Source organism: Sorex fumeus, unplaced genomic scaffold (assembly GCF_029834395.1).
Source record: "Sorex fumeus unplaced genomic scaffold, SorFum_2.1 ptg000109l, whole genome shotgun sequence".
In the NCBI taxonomy this organism is placed as follows: Eukaryota; Metazoa; Chordata; class Mammalia; order Eulipotyphla; family Soricidae; genus Sorex; species Sorex fumeus.
In genome coordinates this window covers 2,277,288-2,289,910 of record NW_026606166.1, presented here as the reverse complement: position 1 = coordinate 2,289,910, position 12,623 = coordinate 2,277,288, and the positions used below count along the sequence as shown (strand labels likewise).

The window sequence follows — 12,623 nt, the reverse complement described above, 5'->3', positions numbered from 1 at the left end:
ACAATGGAGTGAATACACCCCTGAATACAGTGGGGTCAGAAAGACATAATTGTTCATCCATGATCGCATCATTCACCATAGCCAAGAGGTAGAAACAACCCAAACATTTATTAATGGATGCATGGATTAAAAAAAATCACATGACCGAGACACACAATATTACTCAGCCTTTCAAAGGAAGGAAATGCTGCTGACCTGTTATGTAAATAGACCTTGAGCACATTGCCTTAAGTGAAATATGAGAGCCACTAACACACAAATCACTGTGTGACATTCTGCTTATGTAGAATATCCTATCAAAAAATGTAGGCAGAACTCTGCACAAGCTAAAAATATCTTTAAGGATGAAACAGCACTGACCATGCAAGTGGAAGCAAACATAAACAAATGGGACTACATCAAACTAAGAAGCTTCTGCACTTCAAAAGAAACAGTGACCAAAATACAGAAAGAGCCCACAAAATGGGAAAGAATATTTACCCAATACCCATCTGATAAGGGATTAATATCCAAAATATACAAAACACTAGTAGAATTGTATAAGAAAAAACCTCCAAACCCACCAAAAAATGGGAGAAGAAATGAACAGAAGTTTCCACATAAGAGAAATACAAATGGCCAAAAGGCACATGAAAAAATGCTCCACATCGCTAGCCATCAGGGAGATGCAAATCAAAACAACAATGAGATATTATCTCACACCACAGAGACTGGCACACATTCAAAAGAACAAAAGCAACCAGTGCTGGCGTGGATGTGGGGAAAAAGGGACACTCTTTCACTGTTGGTGAGAATGCCCACTAGTCCAGCCTTTCTGGAAAACAATATGGACAGTCCTTCAAAAACTAGAAATTGAGCTTCCATATGACCCTGCAATACCACTTCTGGGAATATATCCCGAGGATGCAAAAAAGCACAGTAGAAATCACATCTGTACCTATATGTTCATTGCAGCACTGTTCACAATAGCCAATATCTGGAAACAACCCAAGTGCTCTAGAACAGATGACTGGTTAAAGAAACTTTGGTACATCTACACAATGGAATACTATGCAGCTGTCAGGAGAGATGAAGTCATGAACTTTGCTTATAAATGGATAGACACGGAGAGTATCATGATTAGTGAAATCAGTCAGAAAGAGAGGGACAGACATAGAAGGACTGCACTCATTTGTTGAGTATAAAAACAACATAACATGAGGCTGACACCTAAGGATAGTACATATACGGGACAGATAGATTGCTCCATAGCAGGAAGCCTGTCTCATGAGCAAAGGGCAGAAGGCAGCTGGAATAGAGAAGGGATCACTAAGAAAAAGATGGCTGGAGGAACCAGTCAGGATGGAAGATGTGTGCAGAAAGTAGATAAAGGAACAAACATGATAACCTCTCAGGGTCTGTATTGTAAACCATAATGCCCAAAAGTAGAGAGAGTATGGGGAATCATGTCTGCCATGGAGGCATGGGGAAGGGTGGGAAAGGGAGTTATACCGGGGATATTGGTGGTGAGGAATGTGCACTGGTGGAGGGATGGGTGTTTGATCATTGTGTGATTGTAACCCAATCAACAAAATTTTTAAAAAAAAGAATATCCCATCAAATTCACAGAGAGTGGAAATGTGATTGCAAGGGGTTATGGAGAAGTAGAAATGGACAGTAATTTCAGTTTTACAAAACTAAAGTTCTGAAGTTCGGGAGCCACAACATGTGCAACATATGCAACATTACCAAATTGCTTGGAAGAGTCAAGATTAGGGCCGGGAGAGCTCAGTGGACTTGGGGGAGCCTAGATTCAATCCACAGTATCAGATGGTTCCCTGAGTAACATCAGAAGAGATCCCAGGAGAACATGACAGCATTAGACCCTGAGGACCCGTGACTCTAAACCAAAAATAAATGAATACGGTTAAGATGATTTTTAAAATCAAAGATATGATGCAAGTCTCAAATGTAATAACACCAGTATGCACCCCAAAAGGAGGGGTGACAAACAAAACCTAGCAAATACATAACAATTTAATTTGTTTTGATGCTAATTAAATATATAAACAGCTGTACTGTACTGTGCTGTACTGTACTGTACTGTCCTTCCGTTGTTCATCAATTTGCTCGAGCGTGCCCAGTAACATCTTCATTGTGAGACTTGTTGTTACTGTATTTGGCATATCAAATACATCACGGGTAGCTGCCAGGCTTTGCCATGCAGGCAAGATACTCTCGGTAGCTTGCCGGGCTCTCTGAGAGGGGCAGAGGAATTGAACCTGTATTGACAGCAAAATTTTGTTCCTTTTGTGGTCCTGTCTCACCACTGTCTCTACTTTTAGAGACCTGGGAAGTTCGAGCTGCCAAGTACCAGATCGACTTTGACTGTACAAACTAAATTAATTGAGGGCACAGAGGCAAAGTGGCTCCTAGCTCTGCAGATGGGACTAGAACAGGCTACTGGGGCCAAGTTAGCATATGGCTGGCCCGGGTTTGAGCACCACATGTGATTTCTGAGCACCACCAAGAATGATCCCTGAGCATAGAGCATCGTGCGTGTGACTCCAAGAACAGAAAAATAAAGAAAAGGAAACAAATTCCTACTCCTAGCTGGGCTCCTACACTCATGGAACACAATACCAGCCAGGTCTTACTTGGCCCTGAGCGCCTGGCAAGCATCATTAAACCTATGAAGCCCGCAAGCAAAGGAACTCCCAGTATCTGAGACCACATTATCCAAGATCACAGCAGCCCCTGCACAAACCCAGAGGGAGAAGTGCCCTGAGAGCACTTCTAGGCTGACATCAAGGGCGCAGTGCTCCCCACTGAATTATTGTGTAAGCTTGCCCAACAGCAAGTCTCCAAGGAGTATCACTCCAGATATCAGAAAGAGTAACAGACTTACTGGTTTTCTGACCGACGACAATAACATCACAGCACAAAGCATGATTGTAAAGATCTTTTATTTTTGATGATTGGGGAAAGATACCATGTGTAAGAAAAAGTCAAAGCTAAAAGGCACCATTGAACATTACTGACAAGTGAGTGACTCATACAATGGACATAAAGGCACATTTGTTTAACTGGAAAAAAAGGTTCTCACTGGCACTTTGCTTTGATGGGAACCTTTGAAATTAAAGTCAAGGTTCTGATTAATAAACTGAGCAGCATCCCAGCAACAGCCTCTCCTCTTAAGTACACACAATTCCAGCAAACAGCAGCGACACATGAGCATGGAATCAACTGTTCGGTGTAAAGTCAGGCCCATTTCTCCCTCGGGAATAATCACTTTAGCCAAGGGCTTGATTTGAAAAGTTTCACTTTCAACTGGAGTGGCTGTACCTGGACATATTTCTCCCGGCTGGTGAGGTAGATTCTCTTTACATTTTGCAGACTTTCCTCTCTGTGCTTTAACCAGAGGAGTGAGTGTCCCACACACCAATTCTGGCTTCATGTTTTGAGTCTGGGAATGTCTCTACCCAGGCATCCAGGCATCCATCAATCCACACATTGGTCCGGTATTCTAGCTCTTTACATCCAGGGGAATGTTTTCTACATCCACAGGTTGTTTCGGCTTTGACTGACTGCTTAGAGTCAAAAAAGAATACCTCAAACCCCCAGCCATGCTGCATGGGAAAGAAAATGAAAATAGGTCACATCTGTACACAACAAAATACTCCAGCTATTTTTAGTGGAGGCGCCACAGCCAGTGGTGCTCAGGACTCACTCTTGATTCTGACTCAGGGATCACTCCTGGCAGTGATCAGGAGACCATATGGGGTGCCATGATTAAACCTCAGTCAGCTACATGCCAGTAGGATCAAAGAGTAAGGTACTACCAACTGTACTCTTTGGTCCTACTTGGTTATTTTTTAATAAAAATGTGAAATACTGCTATTTTCAGTAACATGGATGATCCTTGAGGATATTAGACATAAGTTAGGCAAACACCATTTGTGTTTGATCATATGTGGGAAATGAATAAATCAGACAGAGGACATTATGAGACCAAATTAGTGATTGCAGAAGGGAAGTGAAAAGGTGTATGAGAACATCAAGTAAAAGGGAGCAAATGTTTGTTTGAAAGAGTTGGACTCTAAGTGGTAAACTAAGATAGTATATTCTACACATTGATTTGTGGTGATCTATACCTGAGCCACATATACTGTTATAATATGAATGTTACACATACTGTTATAAGTATTGGTTTAATTTAGGAAACTATAACTAATTCATAGCTATACCACTGACAGATTTGCCATATTCTAACCAGTATCGGCTCAGTTTGAAGGGATTTTTTGTATCCCCAATCTTTTTCATGTGTAGGCACTACCTGATAGGAGTTGTGTCTTATTTACAAGCTTAGGTAGAAAAAGAAACCATCAATTCAAGGTTGGAGAAATAGTTCCTAAGATGAGAGTGCATGCCTAGCATGCACAAGGGTGTGACTTCAAACCCTAGTATACCATAAAACATGCTCCCCAGTACCACCAGCTGTGCCCCCAGGTCCCTAACACCACAGTCCCACAGTACAGCATTGCCACCACAGCACCAGCCTCAGGTCCCCAAGCACCATGGGAAGGTATCCCCAAGAGAGATCATATCTAAAATAGAATGCAGTCAGGAAAACAAGCACTTGGTTATTATATAGTGTATGCCATTAGTTAAAATAACATCCCACATCTACAACCCCAAAATTCTTTCATTAAAGCCTCTACCAAGAAGTTCCTAGAAACAATAGACTTGTATAGTAAAGTCACAGGCAATAAAATCAATTTCCAAAAGTCTATGGCTTTCCTATATGCAAATAAGAGAGAAAAAAGTGATATGAAAAAAAAAACAATCCCGTTCACAATCATGCCTCAGAAAATCAAGTACCTTGGAATCAGCCTAACCTAGAAGGTAAAGGATCTGTACAAAGAAAACTACAAAATGATACTTTAAGAAATAAAAGAGACACAAGGAAACGAAAACATATCCCCTCCTCAAGGATTGGGAAAATTAACATTGTCAAAATGGTAATACTGACCAAAGCATTATACAGATTCAATATGATACCTATAAGGATATCCATGACATTTTTCAAAGAAATTGATTAAACACTCCTGAAATTCATATGGAAAAATAAGCCCCAACAAATACCTAGAGAAATTCTTGGGGAGAAAGAGATAAGAGGCTTAGCTTCCCTAACCTCAAACTGTACTACAAAGTCGTAATAATCAAAACTCTGGACCGATGGAATAGAGTTGAATATCCCTACACACACCTTCAAATATATGATTATTTAATCTTTGATAAGAACGCAAGAAATATGAAGTGGAAAAAACCTCTAACATGTGGTGCTGGCAAAACTGGACAGCTACATGCAAAATAAACAGACTCAGACCTCTATCTAACACCATGCACAAAAGTCAGATCAAAAAGGATTAAAGGCCTAAATATCAAAACAGTATCAATAAGATACAATGAAGAAAAGGTTGGAAAAACCCTCCACAATATTGAAGCTAAAGGTATCTTCAAAGATGAAACACCACTGAAGCAAAGATAAACAAATGGACCATCTTAAACTAACAAGCTTCAGTACCTCAAAAGAAACAGTGACCAGGATACAAAGAAGTCTATTGAATGGGAAAGAATATTCACCCAATACCCCTTCTAATAAGGAGTTAATATCAAAGATATACGAGGCACTGGTTGAACTCTACAAGAAAAACACATCCAATTTCATATGAAAATGGAGCAATGAAATGAACAGAAATTTTCTCAAAGAAGAAAATTCAAGTGGCCAAAAGACACTGGAAAAAATGTTCTTCATCCCTAATCATCAGGGAGATGCAGATCAAAACAACAATGAGGTATCATCTCACACCACAGAGACTGGCCCACACCCAAAAGAACAAAAGCAACCGGTGTTGGCTTGGATGTGAGGAGAAAGGGACTCTCCTTCACTGTTGGTGGAAATGCCAACTGGTCCAGCCCTTCTGGAAAACAATATGGACGTTTCTCAAAAATCTAGAAATTGAGCTCCCATTTGACACAGCAATACCACTTCTGGGAATAAACCCTTGGGTCCAAAAAACACACAGCAGAAAAAACATCTGCGCTCCTATGTTTGTTGCAGCACTATTCACTATAGCCATAATCTGGAAACTACCTGAGTGCCCAAGAACAGATGAATGGATAAAAAAACTATGGAATACTATGCTGCTGTCAGGGAAAATGAAGTCATGAAATTTGCCTATAAATGGATGGACCTGGAGAGTATCATACTGAGTTTGAGTCAGAAGAAGAGGGACAGATATAGAAGGACTGCATTCATTTGTGGTATATAAAAATATACATATATAGTAGAAGACTAATATCCATGGCCAGGGAAAACAGGGTTTAGGAGGACTGGTCAATGGTTGGATCTAACCACAAGTGTGTTGGGGGGCTGAGGGTAGGTAAGATAAAGAAGAGACCAGTATGACAATAATATCTTGGAATTATCACGCTAGACAAGATCCGAGGGTTAAAGGTAGGTAAAGGGAAATTCTTTACAACCTTTCAGTATCAATCTTGCAAACCACAATTCCCAAAAGGAGGGAGAGAGGGGGGAGAGAGAGAGAGAGAGAGAGAGAGAGAGAGAGAGAGAGAGAGAGAGAGAGAGAGAGAAGAAAAGCACATGGGATAGAGGCAGGCAGGGGGTGGGGAGTGAATGGAGGGAATCTGGGGACATTGGTTCTGGAAACTGTACACTGGTGGAGGGATGGGTGTTGGAATGCTATATGACTGAAATCCAATCAGAACAACTTTGTAAGGATCTATCTCACAGATTGAGTTAAAAAGTTTTTAAAAATTATTATTTTACTAAAATGAGCTTTTTTTTAAAAATCCCACTTACCAAATATTTAAGCCTACAAAGTTTAATACCGAGAAAACATAGTCTCCACCGACTAACATCCCAATGTAAGCTATGAATACATTCTGCAGGAAAAAAGAGAGGGAGGTAATTAATCATTTTTAGATGCAAAAGATTAAAGGGGTAAATATACGGACATATGAAATTAAAACACCATGAAATCTGAAATTAAACACAAAAATTGTTAACTTTCACAGGGACTTAAATATAAGGGATTTCAAAATGTTGAATAAAAGAATAAAAACTATGACTTTATAAAAAGATGAAGTAAACTATGATGGGACCCTTAAAGAAAAAAGTACTCTTCATTATTCAAGCTCCCTTCTAGATGACACTCAGGACAGAGATGTAAGAACTGGTTGCAACCAATTTGCCAGATCCCATATTTTTACCATCTTTGGGAAGTAAATTTTCAATATTGATCCCAAACTCAAACCAATTAGAGATATGCAATAAATTCCAAGTAGTTCTCTCTCCGGTGTTCTAGAAGACTGCCAAGTAGTCAACAGATAAGTCTACTCTTGAAGCAAGAGGTTGTCTCTCCTATAAGGAGATCAAAGTCAAAAACCAGAGCAACTGTGGGATGGAATCCAGAACATCTCACCACGCTATTAATGTGTGTGTGTTCCAGTGAATGTACACCTACAAAGAACACACACCAGTTCAGGTAGTCAGTATCTAATAATGGGCACCTACTTTGCCCAGTGAATAATGTGGAGCTGTTTTCAGACATTGTTCTGTGACTTTTGCCTTCAGGGATTCAATCAACCAGCAGATGTCAGCTGGTTGAATCCACAGATAATGGAAGTGTGACTTAAGTTATGCTTAGACTTCTTATCACAAGGGCATTCCTGACTCTGATCCCCTAAATCTTTCAAGGGTTGAAAGGTTTAACACATACCTAGACCAAAACAGTTTTCAAGGATTCCCTTGCGTAGTGGAGCAAGAAACTGAACTGTAGACAACAAGTCTCTTCATTAGCACATAAATTTGATGTTTTTCAGCCTTTTTACATTATTTCCCTGATCATCAATTTTAATTTAAAGGTCATAAAAAATTGCCTCTCTTTTTAAATCAGCAAGCCTTCCTGTTTGAAGAATTAGAAAATTATAAGAAGTAATAAGAATCATGCTAGTGATTCTTACTATGTGAGCTATCATAACAAAAATAAAAATAAAAAAATTAAAAAGTCAAATAAAAATCCTATTACACAGAAAAGATTCACATAGTTAAGTGGCTCCTGCTAAGACTTGCTTCACTTACCTTGATGGCACCAATCACCGCTGTTGTCAGGGCTGAATTATAATAGCTACACAAGGCAGTCGAGTACATCAGTAGAAACCTGTGGCAAAGAAGTAAGTGGTCTCACTGCTCTGGGGGAGGGAGGGTGGAAAGTCATAGATAAACCACAACACTCAAAAGACATTTTTCGATATGCCAAACACAGTAACAAGAAGTCTCACAATGGAGACGTTACTGGGCCCGCTCGAGCAAATTGATGAACAATGGGAGGACCATGTCCGTGACCGTGACCATAAAGAAAATATGTCATAAATCTCATGTGATTATAGAAAAATAGTCCCAATCATACATCAGTCAAACTTTCTACCCAATCAATCATACATTAGTCAAATTTATTTCACTTTGTCTATGCATTTTCACCAATAAGAGTAAAGACAAACCTCCAGAACTCAACAGCCGCCATGCTCATGGCCACCCTCCACATACTCGGACAAGCTTCACCCATGACTGAATCTATTACTGAACATCTCATACTTTACACACTAATAATCCAAGAGTAGCACACCACATCTGATGGAGTTTAAAATAGAAGGCAATCAATCTTAGGGGGAAATATATTTTTACAGATATATATATATAAGCACACAAGGCTTAACTCTTACCAAGATGTTAATATTTTTTATATATACAACAATGTTCACATACTTTCCTCTAAGAGACCTTTTAAAAAATCATTTTAGTGGATTATTCATAACAAATAATACAAAATAAATTGTTTTGGTTCTGCTTTGGGGGCAGGGATTGTGATTCGAGATGGAAACTTCCAAAATATGGTGGTGAGTCTGGTGTTTGAATATTAAATGTAATCAGATATTGTAAGATACTTTATCAAAATTAAATTAAAATTATAATTTAAAAAGTGGCCAATCAGGGTTTAATGCACAGCCTCCTCTATGATCCCCTTATCATCCCCGAAATACCTCTGAGTACCACAGGGTGTAGCCCAAAAACAAAACCAAAATAAAATAAAATAGATACTATTTCAATTTTTAAAATGCTGCCTGGCCAAGGCTATTTTTCCATTAGTTTGAGATGGTTCCCCAGCCCTATATCTGTCAACGCTCCACTACTGACCCACTGTATCACTGTTGTTCACAGGGAAAGTCAGCTGAGCTATTGCTGTGACTGAGGATGTGGATGAGGAGACTGACAGTCATGGGTGCCATCTGTCACTAATACTGCCATCCCCTGGGACCAAAATGAACTCAGACACACAGCAGGCATGCCACAAGTCACTACTGTTTAACTGTCATTAATGACGTTACTGGGCCCGCTCGAGCAAATCGACGATCAACGGGAGGGTCTTTACTTACTTTACTTTAATGACAAGAGAATTGTGACCAAGTACCACATAAGGGACACACATAAGTGCACATGCATGCACACGTGTGCATGCATGCACGTGTGCACACACACACAATGTGGATTTCAATCAACAGTAAAGAAATTCATTCATTTCAATCATGAAGTGAGAAATATTAGCTGATGTAGAAAATTCTATCCACCCTAATCTGATGAGTAAATGTTTGTGGGAAATTATTTCTCTAACAGAAACCCTAAGGTCAGGATAGTCCCCTGGATATTTATTTTAGTTTAGCTACAACAGCAGCAAATGTGATCCAAGCAAGAACAGAACTGAAAATTATCATAACTTTAAATGCTATAAAGCTGCTTTCTGTAAAACATGCCAAAAAAGTTTTTTTAACAATGAAGTTGGTTGCTGACTGTGTATCATGATATGGCCATAGCTATGTAAATATCACAGCCTTTGCTCTTAATGCACCTTAATAGACTCTTAACAGAAAGCCCAGAAGTCAGGGTCTTTGAGCAGAAATTGTTTTCAATAAATGGCCAGTCCATCTATTTGTTTGGAGCTGTCAATTATAAATTGGACAAGCCACAGCATCCCACTATCTCATTCTTTGCAACAGAAAACCCTGCTGGAAAGAGCCAATTCCATTGACTTTATTGTGGTAAACAGCCACAAATGTTAAAAGAGATTATAATCAAAACTGCATGAAGGGTTAGAGTGGGTAGGGGGCTTGCCTTGCATGTGGCCAACCCAAGTTCCATCCCTGGCACCCCATATAGTCCCCTGAGAACTGCCAGGAGTGATCCCTGAGCACAGAACCAGAAGTAAGCCCTGACCACTGCTGAGTGTAGCAGAAAAAAAAAATGCTTGAGAATAAAAGTAGAAAGATGCAGGAAGAGAAAAAAATATGAATATTTTAAAGCTGAATCTCAATTTAAATTCACAAGCTTGAGTCTGCCACCCCTAATTAGGGACCTCAGTCCAAGTGGAGCTACCACCTCATTCCTCAGATCCAAGACTCTGGGTTCAGAACAGAACCAAGATTACAAAACCTTCAACATAGCATCTGCTTTGGCCTGAGTGTGTATATTATTATCCTAGAGAGAAAATATTAGAGATAAAGTGCATCTACTTTTACATTAACTTAAACATAAACCCAGTTACAAAAATAAATTAGGTAATACTCAGCATAATGTGACTTTATTATTAAGATGATTACATCAGACACATGAAAGAACTCTACATCTTTGCTTGTTTAATGATGAATTTATATTAGACTTGTAATTTTTATTTGAAACAATAAAAGAATTTGAGCAAGCCTGTTGATAGTATTTTAAATGTTTGGAAGAATGATTTACTCTGTTTCCAAATTTGATTTATTAGATTTCAAAAGGTTGCTTAAGCATGTAAAGCAATCTGTCTCATTATCTTTGCTTGGGCCTCACTGGGTTTCGAAGTGCTATAGAAAAACATAGGTACATAACATTTATCGACGAAATTTGTACGTAATATGAAGGTTTTAATTCACTCAGTTGTAAATGGGACTCATTTACAGTGAATTGTTTGGAGATTTTAATGAGTTAAAATGAAATGAATAAACCATTCATCAAATAATGAGTGAATATTCTTACACTTAAAAATTCACTAGCTTTACAAGCAGAGCATAAATAGTATTGACAGACTGAATTTAAAGGCTTAAAAATATGTCTTTAAATCTTAAATCTTTAAAATCACAATTTTAATAAATCTAACATTAATTTCAAAAATTGGGAAACTGATTCTATTCATACATAAAGCAAAACATTTTTAAAAGCATGGGATTGAATGGTTATTCCACTGTGCCTGGTTCTACTGGAGGCGGGGGTGGGGGGGTGGGGGGGGCGGGCGGGGGTGCTCCAAGCAGTTCTCAGAGACGGGTAGGGGGCTCCTGGTGATTCTCAGCCAGCCAGTTGTGAGGGTCGTGCATGGGATGCTGGGGACCATCAGCGCCCCCAGCGGTGAAGTCATGTGGTGCAAAGACAGAACTGGATTCCCTGTAACAGCCCCTTACTCCCCCAGCCCCTGCTCACTCCTGATTCTTTTTCTTTCTTTTTCTTTTTTTTTTTTTTTGCTTTTGGGGTCACACCTGGCGATAAACAGGGGTTACTCCTGGTTCTGCACTCAGGAATTACTCCTGCCAGTGCTTGGGACCATATGGGATGCTGGAAATCAAACCCCAGTCAGCCACGCGCAAGGCAAACGCCCTACTCTCTGTGCTATTGCTCCAGCCTCCCACCTGATTCTTAAGGCTCAGCCTCTCCCACCGCACATGGTTCCCCTAAGCACAGAACCAGAATGGCCCCTGAGCATCCCTGGATGTGGTGGCATAATAATAGCAATAATAATGATGACAATCAAATCCTGATTACTAACCAGTGGGGGACAAATGAGGAGAGGACGATGAAGATGAGACATAGGGACAATGGGGTGGGGATGTCTACTGGGCACAACAGCGATGGCGGGTGCGATAACTACATCAATGCCATAATCTTAACACTGTTGTGACTGGGTTACCTAAATTATAGATTTTTTTAATTAAAAAAAAATAAGAGTACACCTCTCTCTCCACACTGTCCTGGAGAATCTCAGAGTCCAATCAAATGAAAAGATCACACAGTAGGAGTGAACCAAATTCAGGGACCACAGGAAAGCCTCCTGCACATTTCCTAAACAGAACTTTCGGATGCTCCCTAAACTTCCTAACTTTAAACCCAAAACAACTAGGAATGATTGGGGCTATTTTTATTTTATCTGTGTTTGAATTTCTAACCTAGAGCCCAGAGGAAGAAGGCTGTGGCCCACCCCACCTGCCTACAAGACGGTCACAAGAGCAAATCCCTGATGTTGTCACAAGGGCCTGGCATGATCCTGGCGGCTCTGCTCTCCAGTGCTCACCAGCACCACTAAGGGCCAGTGCCCACTGAGCACTGCGACTAAAAAGACATGCAGAGGCGAGTCCAGGCATGCGGCTGAGGGCACCTGGTGTGTGAGCACTGCAGGATGCTGGGTAAGTATCACAGCAGAAGGTTGGCACTGCACTCAGCATGTCAACCATAGGCAGCGAATGTGCAGCATCACACTAAGGGC

At 40.0% G+C, this 12,623-nt stretch overlaps 1 protein-coding gene across 2 annotated transcripts in view; it reads right to left on the bottom strand.

Annotated features, from left to right (window-relative positions):
- Window positions 1-2,934: 2,934 nt before the first annotated feature.
- The window catches only part of SLC35D2 (solute carrier family 35 member D2), a 47,185-nt gene continuing 37,496 nt past the window's right edge, over window positions 2,935-12,623 (bottom strand). For both annotated transcript variants that reach the window (XM_056134876.1, XM_056134877.1), the window contains 3 exons: window positions 8,147-8,225; window positions 6,866-6,948; window positions 2,935-3,608 (listed from right to left, as the gene is read on the bottom strand). In XM_056134876.1, the coding sequence (XP_055990851.1) occupies window positions 3,506-3,608; window positions 6,866-6,948; window positions 8,147-8,225 (265 nt within the window). In that variant the 3' untranslated portion in view covers window positions 2,935-3,505. The remainder of the gene's footprint in view (window positions 3,609-6,865; window positions 6,949-8,146; window positions 8,226-12,623) is intronic.